The sequence below is a fragment of the Perognathus longimembris genome, chromosome 7 (genome assembly GCF_023159225.1).
Source record: "Perognathus longimembris pacificus isolate PPM17 chromosome 7, ASM2315922v1, whole genome shotgun sequence".
Lineage (NCBI taxonomy): Eukaryota > Metazoa > Chordata > Mammalia > Rodentia > Heteromyidae > Perognathus > Perognathus longimembris.
The window spans coordinates 30795560-30818846 of NC_063167.1; the positions used below are offsets into that span (position 1 = coordinate 30795560).

A 23287-nucleotide genomic window follows, 5' to 3' on the forward strand; every position below is an offset into this window, starting at 1 on the left:
CTGACAGTGCGTTTAGATGGCTTGCAGAAAACCTCCTTCCCTCCCCACCCCAAATTCTCACGGAATCTGGGGCCCCGTCTTTTTCTGCATTCCGACGGAACTCCCCTGGGATTTGTCGAAGAAGGGAATCCTGGATTAAGCGGATGATAACTAGGTCCGTGGCCTTTTTGCCGGTCCTGAGTTTGGAGTCCCTCAAAGCTGGGAATCCGTGGGGCCTCCCGCATAGCTTTAGTGGGGTTTACGAGGCGGTGGGGCGAGTGTGGAAGGTTTTTTGTTTTGTGTTTTTGTTTTTCGTTTTAGGAAAAACCCTTGGGGTCCTGGAGCAGGCTGGGATTGTAACTGGTTTTCTGATTACGGTTCGGGTTTGGGGTCGGAAGAGCGGAGGGCCTTACTGACTGGATGGGCCTTGGGGGAAAAGAGGCCGTTGGAACTGCTGAGGTTGTGGGAGCCACAACCGCGGAAATTGTGCAAGTTTCCAGTTCGCCCTGGTGAGAGTGGAGAAGGGGAGAGGAATGGCCTGTCCCTTCCCCCAAGCTTGCATGGCTCGCGCCTGTGCGCTGCAGGCGGGTTTGGCCCCGCCTGACATCCTATTTGCAAGTTGTGTGTGTGGCCTGGTCGTTTTAGGTGGCGTTGGAGCGAGGGTTTTCAGTTTTGCACGATTTGCGCTTCTCTCTTCACCCTCAGTTCTGAGAAGGGGAAAGACCCGAGGATGGGTGAATTTAGTTATACTTTTCTCCCCAAACCAACTGTGTGATGCGCATAAGCGGTGTGGGGAGGGATCGAATTTTTTGCCTAGTGAGTGCAAATTATCCGGATAATTGGCGCAAATTTCTCTCCTCAATGGCTGGGGTAGACATAGCCTTTGGATGAGACGTCATTACTCCGGGCTTGGGGGTGAATGCTTTACCCCACTGGCTCAGTTCTTAGGGGTGCTGGCTCTTGCACCGTCGCAGGAACCTGGTTGCGGTCTCAGAGACTCGGAATCCCACGCCAAACAGAAGGGCAAAGGTGCCGAGGCGAGGAAACCCGCCCCGGGCGAAGGCCACAGCGAAAGCCAGCAATCTCGGTCTCTTGATGGGCTCTTGCAGATGGCGGGCTCCAGGGTCAGCTTCAAGGGCCGTGGGTGAGTCTTTGGGGGAACCTTCCCCTCCTTAGCTCTACCTCATAGCAGGATCCCCTGTGGTCCGAAGTTGGAGCCATTTATCCGGTAGAAATAAATACATAACTTGCTTTAGCAACCTGGTCTGCAACCTCACCGCGGGCATACACAGATCTTGAGCTGGAAACGAAGTTTCCACCTTGCGGTTGGCCTGAAATGCTGGCTGGAACTCTGAGTGAGAATCCATCAGGACTCTTGCTGTCAGCTTTCTGGAGGACAGGGGTTGTAGTGAATAAGGGAGAAAGAAACAGACCTAGACCAGCCCGTGGGTTTTGGGTGCAAGGAAGGAGAACCAGACCCAGAGACACAGCACCAACTCTCCGAACTAGGGCAGGACTGCCTTCCTCTGTACCCAGGTTGACAGCTCCGCTCACAGTCTGCTTAGGCTCACCTGGGTAACACAACCAGACCCACTCAGATGAGAAGTCCGATCTCCTGGATACACACACAGAACCTCTTGGCTAGACGCCGTTACACACGATTTCAACACACACAGACACTTTGCTCACCACACGCAGATACGGCGTGCAAAGCTCGGAAGGTGAAGACGGACAGTCTAGCTTGGCGCATTTGCCCCAGGAAGCGCCAAGCCCAATGGCCAACTCTCTGGCCCAACCTCTGAGCACCCCATCCGCGCCTCTTTCTGGGGTCTCCCTTTCTGGGCCTCATCTCCCGTCCTCACCCGAGCACTCTACCTCCCCCGCGTTCCCTACCCCCCCATCCCCTTCCCCACGGTCCCGCTCGGCCGCCCCGCGGTGCCCATGTAAATGACAGCAATAAATATCTAATCAAGGCCTCGGGCGACGCCGCCACCGCCCGCCAAAGCCCATTACAAAGCGGGGCATGCCGGCGAGGAAGGGAGGGGGTGGTGCGGGGTGGTGAGCTTCGGGTGGGGCTCAGTTCGGTCCCGTACGTTCATCCTGCACCGCTCATCCCTGACCTTGAGCGGGTCTCAGTTTCCCCTTCTGTAAGAAGGGCACGGAACTGGGCGCTCCGATACCCTGTCGGGGCCTCCGCCGTCCAGCGGCCGCCCTTGGGGTTTGGCCGCCCGTTGGCTCTTCGGACAACGTGTCTGATTCAGCTTGAGGGGCTCACAGACAACCCCCCCTCGCCCTCCCAGCCCACATTTAGTAGTTCTGGCTCCGACTGTTGTTTGGACTTTAGCTCGGTTTCATCCAGCGAGGGGAGAGGTGTCCCCTGGATCCTGGATCACCAGACCTAAGCGCCTTTCCTGGACGCCGTCACTGCTTGCGGCCCATCTACCAACGCTGCGCCCCGCTTCAGTGCGCCCCAAGGTCACCGGGACCCGCCTGGTCCCGTGGCCCCTCTGGGGCCGCTCTGGGCTCGCGTGGGCCGGTCCATGCATCCTAGGTCTGTGCGTGCCATGCGGGGATGCGTGCTCGGAACCCGCGCCACAGCCCCTCTCTGGAGATGCTCTAGCTGCCCGGAGGCCCTGACTTGCACCGGACCTCCGTGTCCACAGAGGACTCCACAGTCCCTGTGTCCAGGGCGGACACCTTCCAGGTCTGGACGACCCCAGGGCAGCCCAGCTCTTCTCGGCAGGTCTCCGGCCAGGGTGAAGCGGCCGGGCGGCCGGATCCAACCTGTCCCTGGCTCCATCCGAGAGACTCCCAAGTCTCCACTCCCTCCGCCGGCAGCGCGTTCTAGCCGCCTCTGCCGCACAGGAAGCGGGGAATCAAGCCATCTCCCCAAATCTCAGGGTCTGTGGTCAGATCCCTCGGTCTCTCCCTGCCCCGCCTTGAGCCCACACACCAGAATCGAACGGCTTCGGGAAAGAACAAACAAAATCTGGGTTCGCTCATCTTCTTTTCCTCTTCATGCCACACTTCGCTGCTTTATTCTTATTATTTTTAAATTTCCTCCAGCCAGCCGCCTGGTTTCTCTGCAGCTCCAATAATTCCAGACCTCGGAAAACCGAGGACTGTAGGCGAAAGGACCTTCCTCAGTCTCGGCCCATTAGCCTGCAGGGGGCTAATTACCCCAATTAGCGGCTGATTTATAATTAATGGCTCGGACCGAGGGATAATTGGATGTTAATGGATAACAGTTTGTGTAGAGAACTAAGCGGGTGGGCCCCTGAAGGGGGCGGCAGGCTGGGGGGTCTGTCCTGAGATCCACCGGGGACCCTGGAGGGCTCCCTGCCGGTGGTGCCTTTCCCCTCTATCCCCAAGCAAAGACAGGAGGGCCCCTTGGAGGAATTTATGGCCGCTGGGTACCTGCTGAGCAGTCCGGGCATCTCAACTGACCTGACCCTGGTGAAGTCAGACTCTTCAAGCACACCTGCAGTGGTCCTTGCTTTTAACTCCAGGATCCCTTTGGAGGCTCTCACCCCAGTAGGCCATTGTCTCCCTGGTTGGGTTAGGCAGTGGGGAGGTAATAGTGGCAATGTGCCTACATCAGATGTGGACATTCATGCAATGAGTTAGCAGTGTTCATGACTCAGCATGAGGACCCCAGCATGTCCCCATGGATAGGATTCAGTGTGTGGGGAGATCGGGCTCACAGCGATGGCCAGAAGGTGGCTTAGCTTTTGTTACAGACCTAGGTTTTTCCCTGCTCAGGTAGGGCAAGGCAGGCAGGGTGGGCAGGAGACCAGCCTTTAACTTATTCCATCCTGGGCTTTGCTCCTAGGGCTGCTCTTTACCCACCCAGGGGATCTGACTATCTGTAATTTCCCTGTAGTCTGAGCCCCTAGAGCTGGAACTTATTACACAAGCCCAGAGCCCATTGTGTGTGATAAGCAGTGGCTCCATCTTTTTGGAATCAACATCAGAGGTTCCTTAGGATGGATATAGGGTGCTGAGTATGGGCTGGGGGTCTCTAGAGGGATCCCAGATTGTTGAAGTTAAGAGCTGTAGTGGACACTGAGTTCACACTTTGGAGTTAGACTTTGGATTCCATCCTAGCTAAGCTGCTTAACTGTGTGGTTTGGGATAAATGACTTTACTTTCTTTTGTGTCTTAGCTTCCTTATCAGTCAGTGGGACTTAGGATGTTGTGAGGATTAATGAGATAGTACTGCCTGTCAGGTCTCTTTGAGAATGACTGGGGAAAATGGTTATTGTTTTATCTCTGAAAGAGGCCAGGCAAATGGACAACTAGAAGTTAATGAGGTAGTGTTATAGCAGGAAATGAAAGAAATCACCAGTGCCAGCCAGGAGTATGGAGAAGCATTATGGAGAAGGGGGTGCCTGATCCTGGTGTGAGGAATCAGGAGCTGTCCAGGTGATGCTGACGGAGGGGGACAATATTCCCAGAGGATGAGCTATGCCCATTTGTATGTGAGAGGGTGATGATACAGTGAGTTGGAAAGGACCAGTAGAGGAAGTGATGAATTTGGATATACCTTTTCAGAACATTTTGGTATTGATGATATCAGAGCTAACTGAAAAGTAGTTTGTTTCAAATGGGGGTGGGGGTAAGAAAACGGTCAAACTGCACTGATAGGGGAATGGTAACAAAGGTTGGCAACCCCAACCTCTCAACTCAGAGGGATGGGGATCTATGACAAGTGGAGGTACCTCAAATCCTCTAGCTCTTATCCAGGGCAGATGATGTCACATTGCTGATCATTAGCTATTACATCTGTCTCTCCTTAGAATGTCTCCTTCGGCATTTTGTGTGGTCTTGGCTATATTGAATACTAAAGTGTTAATGCCCACCCCCAGTGAGGTGGCACAACTGTGGCTTGGGAGAATCTGGCCACTGGCAAGAGGAAAAGAGGCTGGTCCTTGGGCTTTCTGCATCGTTCATTGAATGTCTGATACAGACTAGAAATTTAGGGCACTTGGAAATTTCAGCAGTAACCCAAGAATGAATCTGGAACTCATTGGACCTCTATACAAGAGATGGCACCTGACAAGTAACAAGGGTGTCTTCATGAGAACTCTGTACCCAGATGATGTGCCTGAGGGTTTGTGGGCAGGGCAGGCAGGATGGACAGGCCAGGGGCTCCACATCTCCTGGCAGCATATATTCATTACTGACTCCTTGCAACTCAGAACTAAGGATAGATGTGGGAATGAGGTACTTACTGAGATCAGGCTCAGCTTTTCCAGTTTTCAAGCACTGCATTTAAATGGACTCGCCTTTACCAGATCTCAATTCTTCATTTGTAAAGTGGAAGACTGAAAGTGCTACCTTAGTTGCACCAGGGAAAGAGAGAAATGTGGTTCCTGAAGTAAATGGCACATTCCAGGTAGAGTGTCTTTGAAGCTACATTTCAGGGTGTGTGTGTGTGTGTGTGTGTGTGTGTGTGTGTGTGTGTGTGTGTGTGTGCGTGCATATATGAGCACACACATATGTGCATACTCCCCCATCCCCCAGGAATCCCTCTTTGGCCTTCTATGTGGCTAGTCAGTCCTGGGTTACACACACTTTTCATTTTTTCTCTTCTGATGATACAGCAATCGGAACTCAGGACCTTGCTCTTGCTAGACAGGTAGTCTGCCCCTCTTGCTTTAGTTATTTTTCAAATAGGATTCCACTTTTTGTATATACTGGCCAGGACTGTTCCTCCTATTTATACTTCCTGAATAGTAGATTGGCATGTACCATACACCTAGCTTTTTAATTTTTGAGCTAGGTCTTGAGAATGTTTTGCTTGGGTTGGACTTGAAATGAGATCCTCCTGCTCTCAGCCTCCTGAGTAGCTAGGATCACAGGTATAAGCCACTGTACTAGTTTGCTCTTTGAGTGAGACAGGATGTCAATATGTAGTTCAGGCTGGACCCAAGCTCAAAATCTTCCTGCCTCAAAATCCCAAGTGCTGAGATTATAGGTGTGTGCAACTATGCCCACTTAGCCACACACACACATTTTTCATGATGGAAGTTTCTTTCGTGGGCTGCCCAATGAGTCACTGTCATATCAGAAGAGCTCATGGAAGACAGGAGCCAAGCAAAGGTCATTGAGTGGCCTTAGAGTTGGGGCAGAAGACCTTCTCTGTCATTCCTGAGTTCATATATTTATCTTCTTTTATCTACCTGAGTAAAAGTTCTTTTGAAATCAAACTACTAGGTAGAAAGGACAGCTACAGAGCTTTCTCAAGAGGATCCCCCAAGTCACCTCCAGCAGTACAAGGGCAGCAGCATTTCTCATGGAAAGATATCTGTGACAACAGGCTACTTTCCATTGCTCTCTCTGCCACTGACACCTGGGACTAGGTATCATTGAGGCCTATCTCTTGGCCACACTCTGGATATGAATATCAGATAGATCTTCAGAGACCCAGGCTCTTGTCTTGCTTTTGCCCTGAACTTGGGCTGAGGACTATCTCCCTGAGTCTCAGTTTTCTCCCAGATGTAAATTAGGTAGAGAATATTATGTATCTAATAGGGTTGTTTTGGAGCTTAGTAGACAAGATGCCTAGGATGGGTAGAACAGGACTTGGCTCGTGGCAAATGTTCAGTGAAGGGTAACCCTCATTGTTCATGAGGTACAGTGTCGCACCAGGCTTGGAATGAGCCAATGAGAGATCTCAGAGGAGGTTGGATTCCTCCCTTGTTCATTTCTTTTCTTTAAACAAAGTTGTACTGTCTTGTTCCCCATTGTGTGGGGGAGAATGAGAAGATACCAAGGAACTTTGAAAGTTCTGAGATGAAGGACAAAGAGCCATGATGGGGTTGGCTTGTGGGGCTGGCTGAGTAGGGTGTGACCAAAGGAAGGTTCCACTTTCCTTTTAATCAAAGACGCCTTGCATGTGGTTTCCTTGCAGTACTGCTGTTAATTTATAAAAAATGCCCCCTAATAAAATTCTGCTTGATTCTTCGATTGGCTGGGCATTAGGCCGCAGCCAGCAGCGACGCAAGGACATAACGGATGCATTTGCAGATTTGGAAAATTAAAGCCATCTATATGGCGCCTGTGGCGGGAGATCCGCCGATCTGCTTGCTTAATGAAATATAAAGATTCTTTTAACCAATGTAAGCACAATTCGACAGCTTGTGAAACGCAGCCGTGCCATGATGGATGGCTCTCCTGGCTCGCCAGGAATTGCAGGGCGGCACCTTTTAAATATATAATTGATTCTGTTTGAAGTGTGCAGTGGGTTGAGCCTATGCCGGGTCTGCTCTGAGGCCGGGAGTGCAGGGCCCCCATTTAGAGATCCCCGCAGGCCCTGCAGGGCTCCTGTCTGGGCAGCCTTCTGTAGGGTCTAACAGCACCAAAGGCTCTGGATGTAGGTGGGTTCCCACTGCTGGGCCTACTGAAAACTCCAGGGAATAAATGCAGGCTGACCCTATTTCTAGGGAAGGACCCATTGGGCAAGGAACCTCACCCAGGCTTGAAGTCCCGAGGACAAAAGGAGGTGGTAAGGAGAGTCCTGTGGACTCTCCTAAGCTGTGGTGGCCATACCCTCCCTCACCATCTCTTGATTTGAAATTTTTTTCTCATGCATATAATATTTATTATTTACCAAGCATCGAATGTCTACCAACACTCCGCTAGGTGTTGCAGAAACAACAACAACAAAAAAGGGTATTTATTTTCTCTGAGTTGATCCTGGCTTAAAATTTTTTTTCTTCAAATTTCCCATTTCATCTTCTCTCTCATACTTTGTTCAGCAGTGGAAGAGCCACAATACATTGGTCCAGCTGCAGGAAATTTCTGTGATTTCCTAAGGTACTATTTATTGTATATCTCTTCTCTCTCTCTCTCTCTCTCTCTCTCTCTCTCTCTCTCTCCTCTCTCATACACACATTCACAGACATACTCACAAATGGAGACATATAAAGTAGCATAAACAACAGACAGTACTGTGGTCAATCCCAGTAGGGCTGTGTCTGCACATGGTCACATGTGGGCACCGGGATGAGTTGCAAATATGTGACTGTGTGGCATCCTATGTGTGCAATTCAGATGGGAATTAGCACTTCTAGGAAAGAATCCCTGTATGGACTGACAGGAGACCCAAGACTCCGATGTCCACTGCAGCAAGGAGGAGGATGTAAGGTTGCAGAGACTGGAGCTCAGCAGGGCAGACCTGGGTCCATGCACAGCTCCTCTCATGGCAGGCACAGGAGTGTATGTGTCAAGCAGAATGAGCTTTCCCTCTGATTAAGTGATAGAGATGGTAGAAATCAGGGGGAGGGAATATACTGGAGTGAGATCCTTCATGCTGGGGTTGGGGAACAATGGCTGGTGTGAAGAACTTCACCTGTGGAAACTGTGCCACCACTTCCTGATTTGAGGACTCCCAAATGAAGCATTCTTACTTCCCATTTCCATGTTTATCGGATGGGGGTAGTAGCAATCTCTACCTCCTATGTGTTGGAAGGATTGATGAGGATGTCTGATATATCAGAGGTGCTGAATAAATAGCTGTTATTATTAACTAGTTCATCAGATCCTCATCTCCTTAGGCTTGCCAGACTCCAAGGTCTGAGCTGGAAATGCATGAGGTATGGCTGTTATTAATTTTCTTTCTCTCTCAAAGAGCTCTCTAGTGGGCGAGCCAGAAGTATCTTCACAGTTCTTTGATCCAGGTCCCAGAATTTGGGAAATCCATGTGGGCTGAGGCTATGGCTCGATAGTAGAGGCCCTGGGTTCACTCCTGAGTAATCACACCCATCCCCTAACACAAACACACAGCGACGTGAATAAATCTATACAAGTTACTTAGTGTATTGTTTGGCAACAAAAGTATGTTCAATAGATCATAGCTATTGTTATCATTGCCATAATCATTTCTATGACCCAAGTGTACTTTTAGGCACCTGAGGAGGGGAGAGATGCTTTGTCAGAGGCTGTGGAGGCAGGCCCCTTTTCTGAGGAGGTGTCCTTGAGCTTGGCCTTTTGTAGAGGAGGGAGTTCCTCAGGTAGGAAGGGGTAGACTGTTTCAAGTAGATGGCCCAGCAGGGTGAGGCATGGAGATGACAAGAAGAAGTGGCAGAAGCCCAGTATTGCTGGGCGCTGTGTTGGACAGGGCATCAGGCTAGATGGAGAAATAGCAAGGAAATTAACTGGGAAGGTCTTAGAGACCTGTAGGGTCTATATGGAACGCAGTGAGGTATCTCTCTGGCTTCACTTATTTTGTGCATTAAAAACTGTGAGATCATCCAGGTATAGTGGCTCACACATGTAATCCTAGCTACTCAGGAGGCTGAGATCTGAGGATTGTGGTTGAAAGCCAGTTTGGGCAGGAAAGTCTGTGAGGCTCTTTTCACCAATTAACTACCAAAAAGCTGTAAATGGAGCTGTGGCTGAAAGTGATAGAGCATTAGCCTTGAGCATAAAAACTCAGGGACAGTGCTCAGGCCATGAGTTCAAACCCCAGGGCTGACAAGAGAGCATGCATGCACACACACACACACACACACACACACACACACACACACACCATCTAAGAAACTGTGAGCTCAGCCAAACACCACAGGCTCATGTCTGTAACCCTAATCTACTCAGGAGGCTAAGATCTGAGTATCACAGTTCAAAGCTAACCTGGGCAGAACAGTCTGTGCCACTCTGACCTCTAATTGACCAGCAAAAAGCCAGAAGTGGAGCTGTAACTCAAGTGGTAGAGCACTAGCCTTGAGTAAAAAAAAAATTCAAGTGAGAGTGTGAGGCCAAGTTCAAGCCCAGGACTAGCACAAAACAAATAAACTAAAAACCAACCAGCCAAATAACAACAAAAAAACCCCCAACATAATGATGATATCAGCAGTTATTAAGTGGACTAAATGAACAGCATTGTGCTTTAGAGCAAAACAACCTTGAGTTTGGTGTGTGTGGGGAGATTGCATCCACAGGGAAAAGGGAAGGGATGAAGGAAACAACTTCCATATTCTGTTTCCCCTTTCTCCCCTGGGACTTGTGACACCTTTAGGAGCCTGGCTCCATCCACTGACACATATGAGTAAACCTCCACTTGAATTTCTCTTCCCTGAAAAAAGAAAGAACCGGGTGCCCAGAGCTCACACCTGTAATCCTAGATAATCAGGAGGCTGAGATCTGAGGATGACCATTCAAAGCCAGTTCATGTAGAAAGTCCTTGAGATGTGCATGTCCAATTAACCACCAAAAAGTTAGAAGCGGAGCTGTGGCTCAAGTGGCAGAGCACTAGCCATGAGCAAAAGAAGCTCAGGGACAGTGTCTAGGCCCTGAGTTCAAGCCCCAGGACCAGCACCAAAAATAAAAACCTAAGAAAACAGAAATGTGCAAATCACCTATAATCCTGGCAGCTACCTCCCAGAGTAACCTCTGTTAACATTTCAGGATATAAACTGTCTAGACTTTTTTCCCTATGCATATTTATTCATACATTACAAAAATGGGATTGCATCATGCATACTGTTTTGTTACCTATTTCTTCCATTCCACGATATATTGTGCACATCAGCATATACAGACACACATCATTGTTTTAAATGGTGGCATTGTATTGTGTTGTGGGTACTCTGTCCCCTCATTTACTGAATTAATCCTCTTTCGATGGACAGTTAGGTTTCCAATTGTTTGCCATCATAAGCAGTGATGTGATGAATATTCCTCTTTGTAGCGCTCTGTATACTGGAGGGATACATTTCTACAAATGGAACTGTAAGTCAAAGATGACACACTTCGTAAAGGCTTTTGATGCAGGGCATAAAGAGCTCTTTCATCAGCAAGGTAGGAGAAAGGCCAATTCCCAATCCCCTGTTTAACCCTGAGTAATCATTGTTCTTCATATGGTGAGAGAGCTCACTGCTTCTATTTTCTTTCTTTGGTTATAAGCCAGGTTCATATTGGTTATTGGTACTTCTTCCTTAATGACCTGTCATTTCCTTAACTCATATTTTCTTAAGATGGCCATCTTTTAATTTTTGTGTTAGAAATCTTTACATATTAGAAACATTCTTTACATTTTTGTGCTACTTATTTTTTAAAGTCTTAGATATAGAGATCTGTGTGTGTGTGTGTGTGTGTGTGTGTGTGTGTGTGTGTGTGAGAGAGAGAAAGAGAGAGAGAGAGAGAGAGAGAGAATCAGTCCTAGGGCTTGAACTCAAGGCCTAGACACTGTCCCTGAGCTTTTGTGTGTAGAGCTAGCACTCTATCATTTAATTCCAGATTTTTGATGCTTAATCGGAGATAAGAATCTCATGGGCTTTTCTACCCAGGCTGACTTTGAACCATGATCCTCAGATCTCAGCCTCTTGAGTAACTAGGATTACAGGCGTGAGCCACCAGTGCCTGACTAGAAAATGCTTTTTTTTTTTTTTTGGCCAGTCCTGGGCCTTGGACTCAGGGCCTGAGCACTGTCCCTGGCTTCCTTTTTTGCTCAAGGCTAGCACTCTGCCACTTGAGCCACAGCGCCACTTCTGGCCGTTTTCTGTATATGTGGTGCTGGGGAATTGAACCCAGGGCCTCATGTATACGAGGCAAGCTCTCTCGCCACTAGGCCATATCCCCAGCCCCTAGAAAATGCTTTTTCAGCTTTGCTGTTTGTCTTTTATGCTTGTTTGTAGTATATCCTATTCGCCTACATTTGAATACCTTACACCTACAAATGTCTATCACACTTTTCTCTTAGATTTCTGTCCATGGTTCATGATTAGGGTGTGGAGAGGGCTTCTGTAAGGGAATGTTGGAGGTGTCAGTGCTGACTCAGAAATCTGAAAATCTGTCATACTCCATTGTCCTATATCCATCTCTCTCTCTCTCTGTGTGTATGTGTGTGTGTGTGCATGCGCTCACATATGCACCAGCACTGGGGCTTGAACTCAGGACTTAGTCTCTTAGCTTTTTTTGCTCAAGAAGATAAGATTCTCATGGAGTTTCCTGCCTGGGCTGGCTTTGAACCACTGTCTTTATATCTAAGCCCCCTGAGAGGCTAGGATTACAGGCATGAGATGCCAGTGTCTGATTCTGCAGAATGCATTAGTTTTCTTGCTGTCTTACATGTTGAATCTTTTGTTTTCTTGTTATAATTTACCAGGTTGATGTGTGAAGAGGATGGAGCGAAAATGTGTTTAATATTAAAGTGATAAGAACAGATACTAGTCAGGTACCAGTGGCTCACACCTGTAATCCTAGCTACTGAGGAGGCTGAGATATGAGGACTGAGGTTTGAAGCAAGCTAAGGCAAGAAAGTCTGTGAGACACTTACTTCCAATTAACCATCTAAAAGCCAGAAGTGGAGCTGTGGCTCAAGTGGCAGAACACTATGAGCCTTGAGCAGAAAAGCTCAGGGGCAGTGCCCAGACCCTGAGTTCAAGAGCCAGGGCCAGCACAGAAAACAACAATAGAACCAAAACAAACAACAACAACCCTTCCTCCCCCAGATACTACATTCCATTTTAGCCAAAAGGCAGAGAAGTAATTCCACACTCAATTATGTTTATGTTTTGGCCTTCCTTCTGCTGAATCTTTTCCCTCAGAGCCTCACCATGACTGGCTTCAAGTTTCTGTTCAAATATCAGAGCCACATGGTCTGAAATGAACATCCTTTTTCCTCTTGCCATTCTCCTCCCCTGCCATTTTTGCTTCAGAGCATTTATTATGTATATTTTTTATTATTGTTGTCACATCTTCCTTATCCCTTGGAATGTAACTTCCATGAAGTTAGAGACTTGTTGGTGAGTGGGTGCTTAATAAATATCTCTTGGATGAGTCTATGTGATATAGGAATGTGTGTGCTGTGTGTGGCTATATCTCTTGCATGGTAATGTCTATGTTGACCTATGGGATGATGGCATTGAACTGTGTAAGTAGGAGGTCTTCTGTGATTGCCTTGCCCACAATGTCTGAGCATGTGTGATTGAGCAGGAAATGTGCGTGTGCCTCTCTGTGGCAGTGTGGGTCTTTGTGCCTGCTGTGAATGTTTGTTTATGTATATCCGTGTCTATTTTAGTGAAGGCAGATTGTTGAGACACCTTTTATGCATGGGTCTTCCCCTTCTACTTCCCACACACTGAAAGTAGCAATACTTTTGAACCTTTGGGTGACTGCAGATGTGAGATCACATTTTAAGAGTGACACGGCTGATGTAGGGTGGATGCTCAGAGGAAAACTGCAAGGGGACTGGGGTGTGGGGATGCACAGCGAAGACACAGGGCCTCGGCCTCTTGATGGTCTGATACATCTCAGAAGGAGGAATTGTTCTTTGATGAGTGGTTGATTTTCTTAGAGCTATTAGTCATGATGAGGCTCCTGCAATGTATGGTGGGACAGGCCTTGACTGTCACTGTTCTTTCTGAAAGCCTCAGTAGATTCATTTTCAAATGGAGTGTGTTGTTCTTGGCTTGCTTGCTCTTTTTTTTTTTGGCCAGTCCTGGGGCTTGGATTCAGGGCCTGAGCACTGTCCCTGGCTTCTTTTTGCTCAAGGCTAGCACTCTGCCACTTGAGCCACAGCGCCACTTCTGGCCATTTTCTATGTATGTGGTGCTGGGGAATCAAACCCAGGGCTTCATGTATACAAGGCAAGCACTCTTGCCACTAGGCCATATCCTCAGCCCCATGCTTGCTTGCTCTTTGGAGATAGGTAATGACAGTGTAAAAGGTAATGGCAGTGAGCTTCCAACAAGTCTAGCAATCCCAGTCTTAATGATTATATAGCACATTGGGACTTAATCCAGTATTTTGTCAGAGTGAGTGCCTCAGTGGGGAGTCCAGCTCTGGACTTGACTCCAGGAGGCCTCAATGAATGTTGACTGAATAAATTTGAGTAAATCAAAGTTTGTACGTGTAAGCTCATGGCAGACTGAATGAAGAGATGGTTATGAAAGGATGGACCAGGCCATCATCAGAAGTAGTTTATTTTTGAGACAGGATCTTGGGTACACTTCAGACTGGTATTAGACTTGCAATCCTCCTTCTTCAACTTTCCCCAGTGCTGAGATTACAAGTGTGTATCACCACACCTAAATAACCTAAGTAACATTTTTGAACATGCAATATAACCAAGCCCTATTGAAAAAACTTTTACAATGCTTACAGCAATCCCAGGAGATTGGTAGCTTTATTTTTATTTTTATTTTTTTTGGTACCAGGGTTTGACCTCAGACTTTACCTTGCTCAGCTTATTTACTCACTTGTTTGACATTCTGTCACTTGAACCATATGTCCAGCCCAACTTCTTGCTGGATATTCTGAAGACAGAATCTCATGGATTTTTCTGCCTGGGCAGGCCTGACATGTTACACTTAAGATCTCAGCCTCCTCTTTTGCACCTAGAGAGACTGAGGGTCAGAGAAGTCAAGTGACTTGCCTAGAGCTATGCTCGTAAATGGCCTGTGGCCTTGTCACTCTTCTTTCTCTAAGCCTCAATAGCTCATCTGCAAGTAGAGCTGTTCTTGACCTGCATGTCTTTTGATTTACTGAGAATAAAAATTCACCAGGTGAGTAGGTGAAGGAAAGAGTAAGTTCAGGAACCCTCTGAAGGCAAAACTGGCCACTTTCTGATGGGAAGGCAGCAGTTTTTAGGGTCAAGGTGGCCATTTAGCCTCTGCACTGGGAGCAAAAGGTCTCCAAGGATAAACTGCAACAACCTTGCCTCATGCTCTACATCATACTCCTCTCTCTTTTCCCTGTCTGCAGGCGGATGCCGCCATGCAGCACTACGGGGTAAATGGCTACTCACTGCACGCCATGAACTCGCTCAGCGCCATGTATAACCTGCACCAGCAGGCAGCCCAGCAGGCCCAGCACGCCCCCGACTACCGGCCTTCCGTGCATGCGCTTACACTGGCTGAACGCCTGGCTGGTAAGAGCCCTGGGGACCAGACCACAGGGACAGGACTCTGGGGCCGGGGGAAAGAAGCGCTAGACAGACAGCAAAGAGAGGAGCATCTTAGAGAGCTCCGGGACACAGAACAACAGAGGGAACCACAATCCAAAAGTCTGTGCATTGCACTTGCTCTGGCCACACTTGTGCACAATATCTGTGGGAGCACATTTGAGGCATTTGCTGTGTCCTGACATTGCTCCATGCCTTCAACTTTCTACAACAATTCTTCAGGGGAAGCATCCATTAGTCCTATTTTACAAATGAAGAGACTGAAGCAGAAGGATGATGGACTAGCCCAGAGGATGTAGCTAGCTAGGAAGTAGCTGAAGAGAGCTGAAGAGCCTCCCAGGGAGCAAACGGAAGACACAGCACCCCAGAAGTAATAATGCTTCTTGTGGTGTGAATACTAGAGTGTGCCAGGCCCATATGAGACTCTCTCTCTCTCTCTCTCTCTCTCTCTCTCTCTCTCTCTCTCTCTCCCTCTCTGAACCAAGCCACTTAATCTTCATGAAGAGGTTATTATCTCCATTTTATAAACCTGTCCCAGGTCGCACCCATCTTGTCCCGTTTGGACCTGTGCTTGCTCCAGGTAGTCCTCAAGGACTTCAGAGAGGGGTTAGAGGTGTGGTTCAGGTCATAGAGCACCAGCCAATGAGAGAAAGCAAGCCTCAGATACCAAGTTCAAGTCCTGGTCTAGGAGAAAGGAAGAAGAAAAAGTACTGTAGGGGACTCTAAGGAAGACCAGGTGCCCATAGAGTTATGAGAAAGCTTGTCAGAAGAAGTATGGCCAGGGTCAGCGGTGGGGCAGCTTGGAGCAGCAGGATTGGCTTGGACAGTTAGGGACGGCTTTCAGCTCACCATGGGGACAGGATCTTGGCCTTTAAAAGTCCATTGAGGCAGAAGGGCTAACAGGAGGCAAGGCACTGAAATGGGATGATGTCTGAGGACCCTGTTGGTCATGGAGGATGTGCTGACTAGTCCCACTCTTTTTTTTTTTTTTTTTTTTTTTGCCAGTTCTTGGGCTTGAACTCAGGGCCTGAGCACTGTCCCTGGCTTCTGTTTTCTCGAGGCTAGCACTCTACCACTTGAGCCACAGTGCCACCTCCAGCCTTTTCTGTATATGTGGTGCTGAGGAATCGAACCTAGGGCTTCATGCATACTAGGCAAGCACTCTACCGCTAGGCCATATTCCCAGCCCCTAGTCCCACTCTTTTAGACCCTGTCAGATCTCTGAGCAGGACTTCAGTAGACTAAATTCCCTTTTAAGGAAGGAATGAGTCCCTGTTGGACATTTGCATGCAGGCTTCATCTTTCCTGGGAAGTTCTGCCCATGGCACAGAGCCTCGTCTCCTGTGACCACCCCGTCTTTTGTAGTCCTGGAGCCAGCAGGAAGATGCTGAGCTCTTGTTTCCCAACCTGAATGAAGCTGAGTAAATCATTCGCTGCTTGTTCCCTTGCCCTAGTGTAACACTCATGACTTTACTATGAGGATTAGGACTAGTTAGAAGAGTTTCAGAGCATCTCCTTCAAACTTAAGAAGAAGCATCCCAAAGTCTGGGGCTTTCTGTATGCTTACTTACCTCTTTCTTCCCATTTAGGGTGTTGTGGATGACTTCCCAACCCCTAAAGTACAAACAGAGGACTCTGTGGATTGTGCAGAGGCTGAGACAACTTGAGTTCCTTCAGAATGGACACAAGTTGATTCAATTTCTTGTGTGTGGTGGGAGGCAGGAAGAGGCAGGTGACAGTCCTGTTCCAGTCAGGCAGAAGAGTTGGATACCCAACACTAGCTCTAGGTATTATGTTACTAGGCATGCAGCAAGACTGGAATTGGTCCATCAGCCCTGTCCCTTTTCTAAGCTTTCAGTGTTGAGACCTGGTCTCTTTGTTCTTCTGTCCTTGGGGAGTCAGCCAGAAGGGTCAAGATTGGGTCCAACAGCCTTTGCCTGTGCTGAAGGCCTTGCCTGCACCAAGCTTTTTGCTTAGGAAACACGAAAGTGGTAGCGTCAGGTTCTACTATTAGAGATTTACTTATTCATTCATCATTCCTTGACAGGTGATCTAGCACTTGAGCCACACTCCTAGCCTGTTTGTTTTAGTTTTTAGAATAGAGTGTTTGTTTGTTTTGCCGGTCCTGGGGCTTGAACTCAGGGCCTGAGCACTGTCCCTGGCTTCTTTTTGCTCAAGGCTAACTCTACCACTTGAGCCATAGCACCACTTATGGCTTTTTCTGTTTATGTAGTACTGAGGAATGGAATCCAAGATGTCATGCATGCTAAGCAAGCACTCTACCACTAAGCCACATTCCCAGCCCCGAGTGTAGTGTTTTGTCTGGTCTGGCTTAGACTACAATCCTCCTGTTTACATTTCTTTTATAGTTGGGATGACAGGTGCATGCTACCATGCCCAATTTATTGGCTGAGTTAGGGTCTCACTTTTGCTCAGGCTGGCCTTGAATTATGATCCTCTTGTTCTCTGGGATTACAGGTATAGACCACCAGGCTCAGCTACAGAGGAATGAAATTTAATGCAGAGAACAGAAAATTAAATTAATTTCATCTGCCCAATCAGACCTCCCCTAATGAGGAGGCCTTGAGATAAGTGCCAGCCCACACCCTGGATTCTCATGGAGAGGAACTAGTGATCTGATGCTAAGAAAACCTTAAGTAGCTAGAATCTAAGGACATAGGGTAGTAGAACCATTGCAATGTGGATTTTCGGATTTAGCATCATGTAAGCTCAGAATATTATAATAGTGTCTTTTCTTTCTTCCTTTCTTAAGACAAGTCTCATTGTATAGCATGGGCTGGCCTGGGATTAACAATGTAGCCCAGGGTGGCCTCATAATCTTATATAGCTTGCTATATACGCTTGCTATATATACATACAAGTATGTTCCACCATGTCTGGCCCAGTATCTTCTCTTTGGTGGTATTGGGGATTGAACTCAGAGCCATACACTTGCTAGGCAAGGACTCTACCATTTGTATCCTATACCAGTCATTTTACTTTTTGTTTGTTTTTCCAATAGGGTCTTGTGCTTTTGCACTGGTGGGCCGTGAACCATTATTTTCTTACCTCAACTTCCCTAGTAGTTGGGGTTGTGGGCATGGACTATCATACCCAGCATGGTTTAGTAGTATGAGACTTAAGGAATTTAGAGCACTTGCCTACACCCAGTTTTCCTAAAACACGCACCTCCCCCTCATTCTCAAAGCCAAGTTAGCTCTCTGTGGTTCTGAGGATGGATAACATGGTGAAGAGATTATCAAAGTTGGGTGATTTCCAATGCCAGCGGGTCAGGGATCAGTTCTTGGGGAGCTGCCTCTGTGTCCAGAGTGGGCCAGAGCAGGTTAAGGTTCAAGACTCATTTCCCATAATTAAATGGGCCCCCTCTCCTTGCCTTCCAACGGCTGTACATTTCAAGACATCATCTTGGAGGCCCGCTATGGCTCTCAGCATCGCAAACAACGCCGAAGCCGCACAGCGTTCACAGCCCAGCAGCTCGAGGCCCTGGAAAAGACTTTCCAGAAGACTCACTATCCAGATGTGGTGATGCGTGAGAGGTTGGCCATGTGCACCAACCTGCCTGAGGCCCGGGTACAGGTAAGGCCCAACTTTCATAACTACACCCTGTAGGAGGTGCAGCTCCTCTTCCTCCCGCTGGGGAGGAGACAGCATTTGCCCAGTGCTGAGCTGCCCCCTACCTCCATCCTCCATGCCTCCATAGACAGGAGGGGCCATTTGGAAAGAATGGAAAGGATAGGTTTTCTAGAGGGCTGTGGGGCAGCATTATTATTTACACCCCCTCCCCCCCACCCCCAGAGTACCCTGCTCCACCACAAGCCCCTTTCTTCCCTCCCTATCTTGGACTGCACCTTTCTCTGGCTCCAGGTGTGGTTCAAGAACCGCAGGGCCAAGTTCCGGAAGAAGCAGCGTAGCCTGCAGAAAGAACAGCTCCAGAAGCAGAAGGAGGCCGAGGGCTCGCATGGGGAAGGCAAAACGGAGGCCCCAGCCCCAGACACCCAGCTGGAGATGGACCAGCCCCCCAATCTTACCAGCAGTGACCCCCCTGCTGAGCTTCACCTGAGCCTGTCAGAGCAGTCAGCCAGTGAATCCGCCCCTGAGGATCAGCCGGATCGTGATGAGGACCCCCGGGCTGGAGCTGAGGACCCCAAAGCTGAGAAGAGTCCTGGGGCTGACAGCAAGGGTCTGGGCTGTAAGAGGGGCAGCCCCAAGGCAGGTGAGCCTTGGGAGGGGCTGTGGGTGGTCTGGGGCCCCATCTCAGGGGGTGCAGGTGGTTCTAGCCTGACAGGAACCTGGGTATGTGATGTGGGCAGAATATGAACTAGTCAACAACTGGTTGACTCTTCCCAGGCATGATCAGTTAGAAAGGACTGGCCAAGTGGAGCCTGTGTCAGGTCTGTACCCTTTAGTTGCGGAGTTATGGGGAGATCTAGGAGGAGGGCTAGGAAGCAGAGAGGGGTACCCTGGAGTGCCCTCTTCCTCAGAGTCCCAGGCCTAGGTGAAACCCACACAGTCTGCATGGCTTGTTTAGACCTATGGAGGCCAAATGAGGAGGTGAGAGGACACCTAGGTCCCCTCCACCATTTATCAACTATTTAAAGTATTCCAATACTTTAATACCCCTTGTGGGCATACCAGTGCTGAGGGAATGCCATTACCATGTAGCAGGCTTCCAGGCATTCCTCCTCTTCCTCTCCTTAGGTCTTAGTTCTTTCCTTTTCTTTCTTTTTTTTTTTTTTTTTTAAGTTTTGGGGATTGAATTTAGGGCCTGAGCACTGTCCCTGAACTCTTTAGTTCAAGGCTAGTGCTCTACCACTTTGAGCCACAGTGCCATTTCTGGTTTTCTGGCGGTTGATTGGAGAAGAGAGTCTCACGGACTTTCCTGCCAAGGCTGGCTTCAAACTGTGATCCTCAGATCTCAGCCTCTTGAGTAGCTAGGATTGCAGGTATGAGCCACTGGCACCCAGCTCTTAGTTCTTTTTTTGACTCAGAGGTCTGGTTTCTTTTTTTTTTTTTGGCCAGTCCTGGGCCTTGGACTCAGGGCCTGAGCACTGTCCCTGGCTTCTTCCCACTCAAGGCTAGCACTCTGCCACTTGAGCCACAGCGCCGCTTCTGGCCGTTTTCTGTATATGTGGTGCTGGGGAATCGAACCTAGGGCCTCGTGTATCCGAGGCAGGCACTCTTGCCACTAGGCTATATCCCCAGCCCTCAGAGGTCTGGTTTCTTAGGAGCCCTTGTGGAAGGGGCACTTGCTAGGGCTTAGGAAATAGATCAGGACACCTCTCCATCTCTTTGCCACAGAGCTGCCCTGCACTGGAGCCCCAGACCCCTGGCTGTGTTCATGAAAGAACACAGCTCAGGCACGAGCTATATGTCAGACATAAATCCCAAATGCAGACATGGAGAAGATAGGGACGCTGAGCTGAGTGCTAGAATATCCTGGAAATGATCTAAGGATTTCCCAATGGCTGGGGATTCTAGAAACTTCCATATGTCCCCTTCCTCCTGGGATTCTGAGCCACACTTGAGATTATGACCTGACTGATATGAGCTGAAAGTAGGTTCAGCCAAGGCCTGTCTGCGGGGAAAGTCAGAGTGGATCAAATGGGAGTGAGAGGCTGAGGGAATCCCTCCTGGCAGGTCAGTACCCTGTCTTGAGCACTTGGTTCTTGTTCTCTGCTTGCAGATTCCCCAGGCAGCTTGGCCCTGACTCCTGCAGCCCCTGGGGGCAGCCTGCTGGGCCCTTCCCACTCGTACTCCTCATCCCCACTGAGCCTCTTCCGTCTGCAGGAGCAGTTTCGCCAGCACATGGCGGCCACTAATAACCTGGTGCACTATTCCTCCTTTGAAGTGGGGGGACCAGCCCCTGCTGCTGCCGCCGCTGCAGCTGCTGCTGTGCCCTACCTGGGTGTCAACATGGCCCCCCTGGGCTCACTGCACTGCCAGTCCTATTACCAGTCTCTGTCAGCAGCTGCTGCTGCCCACCAGGGTGTATGGGGGTCCCCACTGCTGCCTGCACCGCCCGCGGGCCTGGCACCATCCTCAGCGGCCCTGAACAGTAAAACCACAAGCATTGAGAACCTAAGGCTCCGGGCCAAGCAGCATGCAGCTTCCTTGGGACTTGATACACTGCCCAACTGACTGACAGGCCTCCAACCCAGCCAGGGGTCTTGGTTGCCCGCCCCCCCCCCCGCAAGTCCCCATGGTTGTTCCCCAGAAGGCTCCCAAGGAGATAAGTTTGAGAGCCCAGGGACCCTCAAGCCTGGAGTCCTCTCTTTGTCACCCTTCCTCAGAGCCCTAGCCCCGGGTGAAATCCCCCTACCCCACTGCATGGCCCTGCTTGGAACCCATGGAGGCCTCATGGGGAGGAGGCGAGAGGCCACCTATGTCCCTCTCCTCAGCCTCGCCTCCCCCCGCCCCCTTCTCAGCATCGCCTCCCCCTCCCCCTTCTGTCCCTTAGTCAGTTGAGTTGTGGAATGTGAGATATAAATATAAATATATAAAGCTATATTTTCAGGCACTGCCTGCCCCAGGCCCCAGGCCACTCACCCTGCTCCCATCTCTTCTCCACTACCACCATTACCTCCATCTCCACCTGTGGCTTCCAGAGCTTACTCTATCTAGACTCAGATACTCCCTTTCTCTTTCTCTGTTTCCTCTCTCTATCCTCCATTCCCTGCCTTTGTGCTGGTCCCTATCCTTTGTCTCTCTACCCTGATCTTTCTCCATGTCTCTGCTCCTAGCTTTTTCCTTTGTTGCTGGCTATATTGGTGTGTCATTGATTTCTCAGCTGTGTTTTGTTTGGGGTTGTGGTTTTAGTCATTTTGCTTTTTCCTACTTCTGTCCACTTTTCTTTCCTTCCTTCTTCCCTGTCTGCCTGTGTCCTCCCTCCCTCCATTTGCACCCTCTCTAGGCAGCTATTCCATTCTGGGTTCTCCCCCCCTCCCCCTGCCAAAGCAACTAGGTCCTAGGTAGGGACCCTAGAGTGGCAGGCAGGAGGCAGCTCTGGTCCCAGTACCCATCCTCACCCCCCAGGCCTAACATCTAGGAGGGGGTCACAAGTCACTTTCTTTTGTTCGTTCTTTCTTTCTTTTCCCCTCAGCTTAGAAGTTCCAGCTCTCCTGGTTGAGGAGAGGGAGCAGAGGCAGTAGTCAGGCTGGGTGAGCAGTAGAATGGCCAGGGTCCCTGTCTGAGGCCTAGTGTTAGCATTTACCCAGGACTGGCCAGAAGTCCAGATTACAGTGAGTGCAAACCACATGGCCACACAGGGTCTCAAGCTTCTGCTGGCTTCCTGTTCCAGAGCCAGCTGTGGGAGTAGGGGCTTCTGTCCAGCTAGTTATTGGCAGGGAGAGGTGTGTTCTTGTTATGGCCAGGCATTCCTGCTTAACGATGCCCTTGCATAATCTTGTGACCTTGGGCATGTCTGGAACTTCTCTAGGACTACTTGCCTATTTAAATTAGATGGTCTATAAGATCCCTTTTAGCTCCAACATTCTGTGTTCTGTGTCTACAACCTTGAAAGATAGACATTTTTTGTTAAGTTTAACAATAATAACTACAGCAGCAGCAACAACAACTAAAAGCTCCCAGAAGCCCAGTGTATGAATTAGACCATCACTATTGCCTTGTTGTGGAGCAATGAGGCTCATGTGCATAAGTCTTTCTGTGGACACTGCCTTAGTTTCTCAGTAAGTGTAAGAGTTTCCTTCTGGGTCAAGCTAGATTCAGTCCTCATTTTCTTGAATTCCAGTGCCAGCCTGGGGGTGGGCCACCCCATTTCCATGCCCATGGATAGAGAGAGGGGGATGGCTTAGACATATTCTTGCTCATGACTCCCTGTTCTTTGTGGCTTACCACTGAACCCTCCACCCCTGCTGAGAGAAGTTGAAAGCCAGAGCCAAGGTTCCTAAACTTTCCCATTGGGTGCTGTGCTAAAACTGGCCTGCATAGGGGTCAATGCCCGTCATCCTTGGGAAGTCATCTTGGACTGGGCAGACTGGCAAGGAAAACTGAGCAGAGGGCAGTTAGGACCAAGAAAATCATTACAGAAAGCAGAGGAGCTGGAACCCAGGCTAAGGACCCCACCCCCATGTAGCAAACACTGAGGCAGGCAGCTGAAAGGTTCTTGAGCAGGGGTTGGTGTCTTGCTGGGATGCATTTGGAAGGTGAGTGTAAGGTCATGGGAGCACCAGGAGAGGAGAGACTTGGCAGAGAAATGGCAAAGACTGTGAAAAACAGACAGGATGTTTGTTTGGTTGGGAGGAGTTTCTGTGGCCTATGACATATGGACTGTCCTCTGTGGTCAGCTACAGGAGCTTCTGTTCTCATCTGGACCAGGCATGGGGGCTGAAGCTTTTTGCCTGTCCCTGGATGCAAATG

The 23287-nt window shown here is 49.1% G+C and overlaps 1 protein-coding gene across 2 annotated transcripts; it reads left to right on the forward strand.

Moving 5' to 3' along the window:
- Positions 1-14694: 14694 nt before the first annotated feature.
- Dmbx1 (diencephalon/mesencephalon homeobox 1) lies at positions 14695-21049 on the forward strand. 2 transcript variants are annotated; one of them, XM_048349896.1, is made up of 4 exons: positions 14695-14857; positions 18309-18487; positions 18776-19124; positions 20595-21049. In XM_048349896.1, exons 1-4 carry the CDS (start codon positions 14704-14706, stop codon positions 21047-21049), a joined length of 1137 nt encoding a protein of 378 aa, XP_048205853.1. In that variant the 5' UTR covers positions 14695-14703. The 2 variants fall into 2 exon arrangements, with proteins under 2 accessions (XP_048205853.1, XP_048205852.1); XM_048349895.1 differs by having other exon boundaries at positions 14704-14855; positions 18292-18487.
- The last annotated feature ends 2238 nt before the right edge of the window (positions 21050-23287 follow it).